Raw genomic sequence first — 13,730 nt, 5'->3', positions numbered from 1 at the left:
ACGGTTAGGAAAAATCACATAGAGTATGCACAACAAATAATGCACAATTAGCCAAATAGGCACAATATGATGCAATGAGTTTGCAACCTAACCATGGCTCTAGTTCTCTAAAGTTCGGGATATGGTTTAGTCAATAGAGGTTCCATGGTTAATTGTCCGGATGCACCACGCGGAAGCCTAACCGTGAAGGGTTGGCGCGAGTGGATGGGACACCACGAGCTTTAGAAAAAACTCGCTTCCATGGTTTGGTGAATTCAACATCTCGGATGTACCCTTTGTTGCACGGAGCACAAATGTTTGGTAAATGTGGAGGTGGAGTAACTGTTATGTTTTAAACAGAAGAGATGAAATCCCTATTGATATAGGGGCCTTTATTCGTATACAGAAAGATGAGGTATTTCGCAGCTTAAATAGTCAAGAAGATGCTCCTTATTCTAGGCAAGTGAAGCAGCAGCATATCTCGTGGCAGTCTCCAAGTTCGTTGCGGATGGTGTGTGCTTAATTAATTGTGATGGTACTGCTAAAGGGTGCCCAAGGCCGGGCTAGCAGGGGGTGGAGGGATCATCAGAGATCACGAAGGCAATCTCATACATTTCTAGGTTCTCTGCTAATTTTTTGTCGTTGTGCAGCCTTCTGAAGTCTTAGCTCTAACCTGAGGTCTTGAACTAGCTAAAAACATGCAGATTGAACAGCTAGAAGTGCAGTTAGATAATCTTGTGTACATTATTCAAATCCTAAGGCAGGGGAAAGCTCAAAATGGTGAGAAAGTGCATGAGTTAAATTGATGCTTGGGGATGCTAAATAATGATAGTTGGGAAGTCAAAGTAGATTATGTTTATCGTGAAGGAAATCGCACGGCGGATTGGTTGGCCAATCTCGGAGTCTTTCAAGACACATATTCTAAAATTCTTTATTATATTCCTTTACGTCTTAGTAGTATTTAGAGGAGGATGTTAGGGGAGTGGCTTTCCCTCGCCTAGTACCTCCGTAGTTTTTTCTGTTTTGTTTCTGTTTTTTTTAATTATTATTTATTATTTTTTTTTTTGCTTTCTTATTGTTTTTCTTGTTTTTTCTTGGCTTTACCTCATTTGAATTAAAAAAAAAAAGTTTTAAAATTTTAAATTTTGATTGTTAACAATTTAAAGTCATTGATGTTTTTTCCCCTTGTGTAGTTTTTTTTTTTTTTTTTTTTTAATACTGTATAAGTTATTTGATAAAACAATTGTCTAAAATACCCCAATCTAATAGGGTTATCTTGACTATATAATAGAGATTTGTTATTAAAAAAAAAAAAAAAAAAAAAAAAAAAAAAAAAAAAAGATGTTAAGTTAATGAACAAATGGGGTTATATTGACGTATATGGATTACATAAATGAGAAAATAGGGTTACTCTATTAAATAAGTGGAATTATTCTTTCATTAGTTAAAACAAAGTACTACCTCCATTAAATGTTATGTGCAACTTTGGGATATTATTTGTGAGATATAAAATATTCCAAATTTGCATATAACATTTAACTGAGGTAGTATAAGGGTTACTTTTATTGCTTGATATTACTTGTATAATAAATTAAGGGCTTTCATGGACAAAAGGGTTACTTACATGAGTAAATAAGTGAATATAGATTACTCTTCCTGTCATACAATATATATATATATATATATATATATATATATATATATATATATATAGGAGGGATCCGGTGAGAATAGGTTCATATGTGAGAATTCATACTTATATGAGAACTAATTTAAAATTTAGAACATGTGAGTAAAAATTTAGAACATACGAGTTAAAATTTAGAACATGTGACTCAAATTAAAATTTTGAACATATGAGTAATAATTTAGAACATTTGTGTGAGTAATATGTTTAGAACATCTGATTTAAGAACTAAAACAAGTGATTAAAAATTTATAACTTTGCTTTATGAAATTTTAAACATATGAGTAAAATTTAGAACATTTAATTTAAGATTATGAACATGTGAATAATAATTTCAAACATACTGATATAGAATATAGAAAGTGTGAGTAAAGAATTTAGAACATACGCTTTAACATCTAGAACATATAATTAAAAATCTTAGAACACACGTTTTAAAATTTAGAATATAAAAGTTAAAATTTTGGAACAAGTTATTTAAAATTTATGACATCAAGCTTAACTAATTTATGGTTTAGAACATGTGAGTACTAAATTAGAACATTTGATTTAATTTAGAACACCTAAGAAAAAGCTTAGAACATCATATTTAAAATTTAGAACATACGAATAAAAATTTAGAACATAAAGAGTATTCTCACATAAGAAAAATTCTCATATAAGAAAATTTCTCACGAGAGTCTTCCCCTATATATATATACTAGTTTTGTGCCCATGCGATGCCCGGGTTGTTTATTGAATTTTAAGATTAATTTTTAATCTATATGTCAATTTTTAAAACATATCATTGATACAAATTTAGTAAGGAAATTATGTGTTTTAATTTTGTGACAATTTAAACTATGTAGTAGGCATGTAATGACTAATAATAATAATATTGGTAAAAACATTCTTGACCCGTAACCTGAAAAAATGACCCTGTCCGAAATGACTCGTGATCCGACCTGATTGATGGGTAGGTTTACACACAGTAATAAAATTATATTAGATTTTGAAGTATAATTGTTTTGATTAGAATATATTATAAATAATAGATGTGGTACATTTTGAACTAATTCCTTCGCTCCAAAAAAATATTATGATACAAAAAATAAAATTATATGATAAATTATGAGAGTTATAATGTAATTATTTTTTGAATAAAATTATAATTCAATTTGTAAATATTGGTATTTTATCGAAAATAAAACTCTAAATTAACATTTTATCTTAAAATTCTATCCAAATTTGATTGAAAATAGAATTCTAAAAGAACTTTTTTATCCTACAAATTGAATTTGTATAACTCTATCCTACATGGCGCGACACTTGGCAAAAAATTAGAACGCCAAGTGTCGCAGTCTCGTCGCCTGGCTAAAAGTTTAGTTTTATATATGAGTTATTATATGATATATATATCATATATATATTAGTTATTATATGATATATATATCATATATATATACACACACTATTAACCAAGACTATAATAAAACTAATAACTAATCTAGGCTATTAGATCATGTTAATCGGACGGTGAACATGTTTTCCGTGTCATTAATGGTAACCAAGTTATACTGATAACCAAGGCTATAATAAGAACTAAGAACTAATCTAGGCTCTTAGATCATGTTAATCGGACGATCAACATGATTCCCGTGTCATTAATGACATTTTCGTAATATTCCAACTTTACAAAGTGATTACACACAAGATTGACTTCTTGAAATTGTTGTATAAATCAATGTCCTGCAGGCAAGCCATTTCTGGCGGCCTTGAAACCTCCTAAGGGTTTTGAGACAGTAGAATCAGCTTATCCAATAGGATTCGAGGACAAAATAGCAGGAAGGGGAATCATACACGGTGGTTGGGTGCAACAACAATTGATCTTGCAGCATCCTTCGGTGGGATGTTTCATAACTCACTGTGGGATCGGGTCTCTATCCGAACCCATGGGAAGCCAATGTCAAGTGGTGTTGATGCCTCAAGCTGTCGACCAGTTTGTAAATGCGAGACAAATGAGTTTAGAGTTGAAGATAGGAGTCGAGGTTGAGCCAAGCGAGGATGATGGTTTTTTCACTAAGGAAGCCGTCCAAAAGGCGATATCCATGGTGATGGATGAAGGAAGTGAAGTTGGTGCAGAAGTTAAGGCCAACCATGCTAAATGGAGAGAGTTCATTTTAAAGGATGGTTTAGAAGACTCTTACATCAGTAGTTTCATTCAGAGTTTACAACAAATGCTTGAATGAACTTAGTATACGTAGTATATTCTATTGTTTTCAGAATGTACCACGTATTACCATGTACTTGTTTCAAGAAACTCGGTTATAGCAAACAAAAAAGGAATAGTATTACATCGGAAAATTCCCTGTTTCTCATTGTGAGAAACGAAATTTGTTTCTCATAAGGGCATTTCTCATAGGGCATTTTCCCTATTACATCAACTGTATTTTCCCTTAAAAATAATATTTCCTTCAAATTTTTTTTCGTTAATACAAACTAAGCCTATGTGTGAGAAATGCTGATGACATGCTTAATAAATGAGGCTTTCCTAGGACTCTTGTGAGTTTTGCTACTAAGTAATACGAAGGATAGTGTTGCAAAGCAACATCTCCAGGCTTTTACTAAGATTGACATTTGTAGATTCCTAACTCTAACCATTTTCAAAGGTGGTCATGGCACACCACCAGGTTTTACTAAAGCTAGCATGATAAAGGAACGTTTTAAGGTCAATGACATAATGGCGCAACGTGTATAAGTGTATAGGCTCAAATTCGACCGATCATGGCAAAAGCAAACGAGCCGGAAGAACTGGCCTTGGATAAGAGCTGGCCGACTATTATAGTATGATAATGTTCATATCACCAATGCAATTAGCTATTATCCTAGGTTATTTCAACTTATATTATCTTATCTTATCTTATTAAAATTTATTAACTCATATCTTATCCGAACTAATGCATCCATACATTATCTTATTTGAACTTGTTAACCTTATTCAATCAAAGATACGGTTCTCGCACAAAAAGGAAACACTATATTGTCTGAAGTTACAAGAAAAAAATTTCTCTTCCATACATAGAAAATATGATTTACATCTTTGAAATCAAGAAAGAATCATAAATAAGCCTGGCTTACAAAAGGATTCCTAGATGCCAAGTGCCTAACCCCTGTAGACCATTTAGGTTCTAATATACATGGCCGATTATATGTAAGTAAGTAACGCACGGCCCGAGAAAGGATGGCACAGCACAAATATGTATAATCTTGCAATTGTAAAGACCATGGGAGTTCTTGATTGTTCTGCTGTTCTGCTGTTCTGCACAACTATTCATATACATTTGTAGATTTGTATGGCTGTCATTGTATGACCAGTATGTATCTCAAAATTGACTCATCAGTTGCTTTGTTGATCAGGTTGTTTGTACATGTCAATCCAACACTTAGAATTCTTCACTGCATCATTCCATCTTTGACTGAACACCTGCATTTCGATGAATGACTGTTTCCGCACCTATAATTTATGAATAATCTCTGTATTACTATATACACTAGAGAGCAATGTAGGGAAAATCTTTTTCTAGTTACAGTGGGAATCCGATTTATAAAATTTCATCAATGGAGTAGTTCTACTTTTAACAGGTCAAACAGCAAAGAATTCTAATTCAAGAAATGAAAACAACAAACTGTTATGTTATAAGAAGATCAAAAAGATGCTCAGACATAATTAGCAAACCATTTAATAGAATCCATAAATTGTACTTGACAGGATGAGATGATGAATACAAGATAAAACTTACAGCAGGTCTATTATCAACTCTTAGTGTCTCAGATGATTCCTGCAAATCAAAAAGATGAACTGATTGTAAGAAGGGTGGATTTGATCAGCAGAACAAGAAAATTAATATGAAGATTCACCAGCCACTAAATATAAATAGTCGTCGCATAAATCATATGCTCACCAAAGTGGTGCTACTAATCCAAAATGGAGATATTATTGAAATAAATTGAGAACAATGCATTTGCTTTCTCTCCCTTGATTTTTGAGCATGCATTCATTGCAATGTTAAACAATTCCAGTAGATATTTCTAATAGTAGTTAAGAATGTCTATGTTATCCTTATCCAAGAACTACCAAGTGGGCAAGCAAATAGGCATAAAAATGCAATTAAACTATTGTAAGGAAATATATATTACCTCAATAAAATCCCAAAAGGATCTTCGAAGTGAAGAAATTTTGGATTTCTTATACATGCAACTATGTAGTTACATATTTTTAGTGATGGGTTTTGTGCACAAAAAAAAAAAAAAAAAAAAAAAAAAAGAAAAAAGAAAAAAGAGAGAGAGAGAGAGAGATGATGCTTACAACATTGGAGTAGATCTATAAATACAAAAATTCTAACTTACAAGAGGCCCAAACTGATGTAACATATAAAATGAGACTGGTTCAACAAATGATAGTAAAATATAATCAGGTATATATGGTCAGTTCAAGAAAAAGAGAGAGATCAATGATCAAGTGAACAATGTTATGCCATTCAGTTTAGTAACTGAAAAGAAAACATAAAAAAATTCAAAGCATAAACATACCCAAGTAATCTCATTGTTCTAGAATGAAGACAAACTGCAGTTTGAAGCAGCAAAATTGCTTTCATATTTGCAATAATTTGAGCAATAACTGCAAACAATAATAAACAGAGTATGCACCTTGATTCGGTCCAAGACTCCAAGCGTGGGAAGTCCAAGATGAACAATGTACTCGGAATCCACAACACCGACTTTCTTCGTTCTATCACCCTGAAATACGTACCCAATATAATCAGCAAGCAAGAGACAGTAAATAAGTGAAAATCATGTAAAAACTGAAAAGAAAATTGCCAAATGGGAGGAGGTATGGGTGATGGAGAAAATTGGTTACCTGTGCACAATAACCAAGTTGTCTATCCAAGCCCCAAGCATGTATCAGATCATTCTGCACGGTATAAAAGTTATGTTTTAGTTCATTGCCCGAAAAAACTAGATGAGGTATTAAAACAACCCTGCCACCTATAGATTTAATAACCTCAATTTTATGTTGTAAATCACAATTTATCTCTTCCAAGAGAAGCAATATTGTGTTTAAAAGTATAATTAGAAAATTTCAAACAATAAGTATTTATTAATGAAACTTGGATTGCAACATAATATTTTTCAAGCTACAACAATTCAAAACTAGCAAAGAAAAAAAATATATAAAAAGAAAACATTAAACTTTGAAGTGCATGTGTTAAACTTCAAATAAAGCTTGTATTTATATTTCTTTCAATCATGTTGGTAGCTTGTTTAAGCTAGTAGCAATATATTTTTATTTTAAAGCAAGAAAGTGTTACTATTTACTATTGGTGTTATTCCCACAGCGAATCTAAAAGCACTGATAAATGATATGATAATTTTTAACATCTTGATTTAGATGTGCTCGTTAAGTTTTTTGTTCGTAACTATAATCTTAGTTTATATATTGTATCAGCAGAAATTGCTAATTCCCCCACGCAGAAATTTGGTATTCCAGCAGAAAGCATACCTGGACCATGTACCATACACATCGCCAAGCTGCTTTTGAGAAGGCTGGTGCCATCATTTCCACCCAGCTGCATCAGCAATTTCAAAAATAATAAACTTAGTAAAAAATCTTTGCACTTCCTCATCAATAATGCAAAAGCAATTCATTTTTCATACAACACAACAAGTTGATACTAATAGTTGCATTCATACTAGCCAAATTGCATAATCCAATATGCTTACCCCGTGCATGGCGGAGCTGTGCTGTTATCATCACACCTTCCGCTTCCTTTTGTTTTGTAATATCTCCTGCTCACAAAGGAAAAAATAAAGACTCAATGTATATCCAACCTATTGCATAATGTACATCATCCTAATTTTTTCACTTGACCAATGAGGCAAACTAGTATGAACATTAGCACCCATCTGCCACATTGGTGTAAAATTTAGCAACATGTTAAACAATTACGAACACCCCCCCCCCCCCTCCCAAGACAAAAAAAAAAAAAAAAAAAAATCAAAATCTACTTTTTCGCTTTGCTATTATTCATCTTTTTTTTTTCCCAAAAAATTTCTTAGTTTTTTTTTTAAATTATTTTCTTTTACTTTGTGTGTTGTAAAACTTACTATTTCCCTTTATTTCTACTTATTTCTATCATATTCGATCCAAAATGCAAGCTCGATTATGCTCTACAATTCCCATCAATATTATCTGTATAAATGTTGGATCAGGGAATTGGTGTTGCAGAAGTGGAGGCAGAGATGATGGGTATGTGTGATGGAAATGGTAAAGTTGTAGTGCAGAGAAGTCTGTCTGTCTTTCTTCCCACTGATAAACCGAAATTCCAGGGGTGTCGTGACTTTGGAGAAACATAAATGCAGTACGATTAATCTTACAAATCAAACCGGTAGTGTATACACTTTCTAGTCAAAGAGGCAAATAGCATTCATTTCACAATATTCTTCAACCAAACAAATGATATCTAATTCTAGTGTGGACCCTAGCCTAATAGGCCAAGACAATAGTATGAACCTAGTTATGAGAAGGCAAAGCTGTGAAAATCGAAATCAATTTGGAGATACCTAAAAGGAAAAAAAATAAAACTTTCTATGAAATGAAGAGAACTTATATTATAATGATGAATTGCAGCATGATAAAACCTGATAGGCCCCTGAAGTCAAGAATCCCATTACTCACATAATGTTTTGTGATGGAAGAGAAATTTATTTTGAAGCCTTTGGATTATAAGAGATGACCTTAGAATTTAAGAGCTCCTTCTCAGCATTACTTGAAATGGAAAACATTGTCAGTGGATAACATATCCAACTAGCTTGCCACAAATTCTATTACAGGTTTCCTTTACTATGGAGCTCAACCTCTAAAAGTATATTTTGACAAATGGAAAAAGGTTTTTTCAGCTTAGGTAATTGTATAAACTATTTTACTTTGAAACATAAACAGCATGTAAATAAAGATTCTCGAATTTTGTGGATTTGAAAGGTATTACGCTTATAACAAATATTTTAATAATGATAGCATAGCTCAAAATAGAGGCTAAACTTATAAAAATTATAGGGAATTCAATGTATCATTTTGGAACTAAGGCTTTGTTGTTGTTGTTGTTGTTGTTGTTGTTGTAGTATAGGGAATATAATATACACTTTGTGGGATAGGAGGATAACAACAGATTTTGGAAATAAATAGGATGTAAAAGAAAACCAAATGGGTGGAAATTAGATTAAAAGAGCAATGCATAGCAAGTGCATACAGTCCACTACTCCAGTAAAAATATAGTTGTAGTGTAGCAAATTTATAACTATTTATACCTGTGTCACTACTGAGTTGTTGACAAGAATGACAACATTTACACTTATGTGGCAAATGTATCCTCACTTTATACCTATGTGGTTCATTGGCCTATTACAATTTGAACCAAACTTGCACACACAAGTTAAGATACAATCCAAAGCTTACAGCTTTATGACTATACAAATGAAAATTTTTTAACGAGTTAATCTAAAAATGCAGAGAATTGAGTAATATTGGAATATTCATAACTTTAGTAGTGATTAAACTTTTGACAGGTCAGATTGATGAGAATGAGAAATATTCTATAAACATGCTACATAGCCTACCTGTGCAATCTTTCTTTCTTCCTGCGAACAGTAATAGATTGATGAACCACCGATTTAACAGGATCAAGTGCTGGTTGTGATATCTCTAGTCCTTCACTTTTTATAATGTTGATGTACCTGTAATAAATTTGAAACACTAATTTACCTAAGTAAACTTGGTCCAACATCTCAGTAACCAGAATTAAGATCAGCCATTTGTCAGAAAAAGATCAAAATGCAATAGGTATACAGTAGCAACTCGCTGGTAAAACTCTCTCTATTCTGCATCTGCAATCCCCCTCCACACCTCCCCCCCCCCCTCCTCTTCCTCTCTTGCCAAACTGCCCTAACATTTGAAAATGAAGGAAATTTTTTATCAGAAATACCATCTCATAGATGTCTCACAGCCTTATGTTGCCTATGATCAGCTTCGTGTGAGAACTGGCTAAAAGAACTTAGAAATTTCTACTACCACTTTTATGTGTTTATAGCCTGCTTGGATTCTACATAAAACATTCTAAGGGAAAAGACTTCAATGTCCTACATGCTTTCTTTCAGAAAAATATTCTTACCAACAAAACTTATACGGAGTACAATTGAGAGATATCAGTCCAAAAGAAAATCATACGTTCTGCAATAAAACAAAAGCAGGATACATAAAAAAGTTAAGATTACCTTTGTGGATTGAAATTTGCTACATCAAGGTCCTCATCCCAAAGGAAAATATAGTCGTACTCTGCCACAATATCTGGATGCAAAAAAACGCTTGGCAAACCACCTTCACCACAGAAATATATGCAAGTAGAGGCCTGTCTCAAACTTTCTGAACATAGCATACACCAGCAAAACAAAATTTATTGATCATGAGAGTTACCATTTTGTTTGGTTCTTAGCAGAAACATGTATCACTTGATTATTCCACTTAAAATCACTCCATTGATCCACAATGCCATCGTAATGAAAGAGCATTATGACAAAACCGCTGGAAAGAAACTGGACGAGTATAATAAGCATTAAAGAGGAGCACAACAAACGGCAAGTAGCAGAGAACATAAAAAGAGACCAGAGCATAAGCATTTACATACTTTCTCAACTATTTTATTTACTATCTCTTTTTGCTTTGCTCCCACTGCAATTGCCAACAAGTTCAAAGAAGGCTTCAGCTTCTCCTGAAATACACGTATCATGCAGTTTAGCACACTAACTTGCAACATCAAATAGTATACAGTTATATCTTTTAGTTCAATTAGATATAGTCTTAAGGTCAGTTAAAACACTTTGACAATATGGGACAAACGTTAGCAAATAATAACATGATGACCATGACTTTCTCAGGTCAAACTGACAATTACTAGACCTAGATTAACATAAATCAGAGAAAACTGTACACGCACCATAGTTAGAGCCTATGAGGTAACTGAAACTGCATACCTTGACTAAGTCAGAATCCCATAATGGTCGCAATTCCAAGTTGGATGTCTGGACAACAATTCCCTCAGGTAATGCCTCACTTCCTGGAGGCCTACATCGATTCTAACAAAAGGAACTACTTCAATAACATTAACTTTAAGGATTCAACTAGCTAAAAGTTCAATAATCAATCAACTAACCCTGCAGAAACTAGATTTTGGACTATGTGCAGTGCCCATCACTTCCATTGGCCATTTTGATATTCTCTGCAATGAATGAATTAACAATTACCATATGTAAATATGAAATTATGCACCTTCAAACTATATATCATTTAACCAATAACCATTTAATCAACCGTAGGCTGAAATACAAAGAAGCCTATGAGAGAGAATTTAAGCTCATAATAGATCAAACATAGACTACAAGTCAAACCATTAACATAAAATCTATTTTTGGTAGTTGTGTATTGTGACAAATTAGCATCTTTCATCAACTGCATAAAAATTTGTGGGACTGATCACGATACAGGGCCGTCTAATAATATCTTCCACAACAACAATCTATCTTCCGCTCTAAGGACGGTAGTTGTGACAATATTAGCATAATTCACTTTATGGCAACACTCAATCTAGAAAATTGAAATTAAAAATTTTAATCAGCAGCATTTCGGTTAATTAGAATTTCCCAACATATGTATGTGAATTGAATATAGTCATTGTATCAAACAATTAACCATAAATACCATTTCAAAAAAATCAAATAACAAACTTTAATAAGCAATAGTATTCATGTTAAAATTCCAAACGCCTCCCAAGTTCCAAGTCCCAAGTCCAAGCATAATTCGTTTAGTCTAGGGGTCTTGATTATCAAATTTCCGATTTTCAATCCTGCCCAGTCTACACTACACCAGGATTGTACAACATACAGTACCATCCATCACAGACTTTTGTGGTATATCCTCAACTTCAACAAGTATACAACTTACACAATTCCTTAAAAGTTAAAAAAAAAAAAAAAAAAAAAAAAAAAAAAAAAAAAAAAAACAAAATAAAGTGACTTTAACTTGATCACTTCATGAAAAATTGCAAATTGCTAATACATTGAATGTAAATATGAAATCAATTATTGGTAAAGAAGATACTTACTTCTCTGTAATCCTCTGCAATTAAAGCACTTCCAATGAAGTAAGTTAAACATATTAGAGACAATCCTATGATGACTTTGTACAAATATAATCTGTTCTTTGTGTCTGTGAATGCAGAAATCTGAAATTAAAAAAAAAAAATACATTAACATAACTAAATAAACAACCATCACATATAAAATAACAATGAAATAAAATATAGTAGTAATATTCATTTAAACATTTTTTTTTTTGGAGAAGAAACTAGTAACTAGCTGATTTTCATTGTGCTACAAACAAAATTCTGAAACAAAAACCCATTAAAATGATAAATTATGGTAGTATAATACAATTAAAAAAAAACCAAAACAAAAATAAAAAGGGAGAAACAAAATTATGTTTAAAAAAAGTGAGCAGAATAAGCAAAATTTGAGGGAAATCTTTGTTAGAAAAATTCTGAGCTCTAAAAAAAAAAGAGCGGTTTGCCAAACTTCGTACATACAGTTATTTTAGAAATTGCCAACAAGTGAATAAATGATGAAAAAAACCCCCAAATATTTAGTTGAAAAAAAAAAAAAGTAGAGAAAGCAAGAAATTAGAATATTCAGAGAGAGAAACTTACATAAAAGGGGGAATTCATGGTAGAAGAAGATAAGAACATGTACATGAAAGTCCCTTTTTATGGCACACTTTATTGGATTACAATTTTGCTAAGAGAATTGAATAGAGAAAGGCAGGCCAGAAAAGTAAAGTAAAGAATATTCAAAAGCTGTAGGATAATTCAATTGAATTGGATAACTAATTATGCTTCTTTTTCTTGTTTGTCTGTACGAATAAGCAACAGCAAGGAATAAATTGGTGCTCAGATAAACAAGAATTATGCTTGTAATTTCATTTCGGTGAGCAGCAGTGGCTTGCTGGTGGTGCTGGCTGCTGTTTAAATGATTGATTATGATGATGGTGGAGGTGGGTTTGCGTCGTGGGTATGAACTATGAACACAGAGAAAATGGGAGTTATGTTGTGTAAATGGGAGTTATTATGAGTATGACTGTTTTCAACTTACTTACTAAATTGGATTGTTTTGTGTTATTTATGGTAAATAAAATTATACGAAGTACGAAGGAGTACGTTTAACAAGAGATTAACGTTTTGAATTTACTAGAATGTGTCCGTGCTAGTATACGGGTTATAATTAAAGATAGGATTAAAAAAAATACGAAAAATATAGATGCAAATGGTATTTAATAAAACCAAATATAATAACAACAAAGTCTTCAATTATATAGAATTCTTCCTCCCATCTTACTTGTAAAACAGATGCAACTATGATATCATCATTTCTTATCTCAGGAACATGTAGTATGAAAGTGAATGTATTCATCAATCGTTCACTCAGATACTCCTCTAGAAAGTAGTCTCCAAATTCCTGTTCATAAATAACAAATGTAGCCATTATGTCTGTGAGTAATTCCTTAATATATATGATTAAAGGATATACTTACATTATCTGTCATCACTTGAATACTTGATATTGGACAACCTATAATCATCTCAACATATTGGCCAAAGAGTGTAACAGACATTGTATTTGTAGCGTCACCAATTTTTACATTGATTATATATCTTTTATTATTGATATGATATAATTAGGTATAGTGATATGTAAAGCAGGTTATAATTATAATTTTTAAATAAAATAAAAAAAAAAAGTGAAAATACCTTGGCCTACTAAAAGAAGGGTCACACTCCACACACATATCAGCTCTCCTTAAGTGTTGAGCACATGATTCATACCAAATAGGCATAGAAGAATCAATAGATAACACCTTTGCTAGTACTCGAAAGTATTTTACCTGGAAACACACATCAAATATTAAATACCTCATGTATAAGAA

The 13,730-nt window shown here is 32.2% G+C and overlaps 1 protein-coding gene and 1 pseudogene across 1 annotated transcript; one reads left to right on the top strand and one right to left on the bottom strand.

Moving 5' to 3' along the window:
- The first annotated feature begins 304 nt into the window (after nucleotides 1–304).
- On the top strand, nucleotides 305–3,986 carry LOC110695214 (UDP-glycosyltransferase 79B30-like). The gene is made up of 3 exons (XM_021872445.1): nucleotides 305–490; nucleotides 684–759; nucleotides 3,401–3,986. Exons 1-3 carry the CDS (start codon nucleotides 305–307, stop codon nucleotides 3,892–3,894), a joined length of 756 nt encoding a protein of 251 aa, XP_021728137.1. The 3' UTR covers nucleotides 3,895–3,986.
- A 683-nt stretch (nucleotides 3,987–4,669) lies between these two features.
- LOC110694675 lies at nucleotides 4,670–12,894 on the bottom strand (annotated as a pseudogene).
- Nucleotides 12,895–13,730: the final 836 nt, after the last annotated feature.

This window comes from Chenopodium quinoa, unplaced genomic scaffold (genome assembly GCF_001683475.1).
Source record: "Chenopodium quinoa cultivar QQ74 unplaced genomic scaffold, ASM168347v1, whole genome shotgun sequence".
Classification (NCBI taxonomy): domain Eukaryota; kingdom Viridiplantae; phylum Streptophyta; class Magnoliopsida; order Caryophyllales; family Amaranthaceae; genus Chenopodium; species Chenopodium quinoa.
This window is presented reverse-complemented; position numbering and strand designations above follow the sequence as displayed.

What these genes read in the sequence shown, in the direction of transcription:
- LOC110695214 (XM_021872445.1), top strand. Translation starts at nt 305, where the DNA reads ATGTGGAGGTGGAGTAACTGTTATGTTTTAAACAGAAGAGATGAAATC. An exon ending in CTCCAAGTTCGTTGCGGATG is followed by an intron (nt 491 to 683) that starts GTGTGTGCTTAA and finishes AAAAACATGCAG; the next exon opens with ATTGAACAGCTAGAAGTGCA. An exon ending in GCAGGGGAAAGCTCAAAATG is followed by an intron (nt 760 to 3,400) that starts GTGAGAAAGTGC and finishes AATGTCCTGCAG; the next exon opens with GCAAGCCATTTCTGGCGGCC.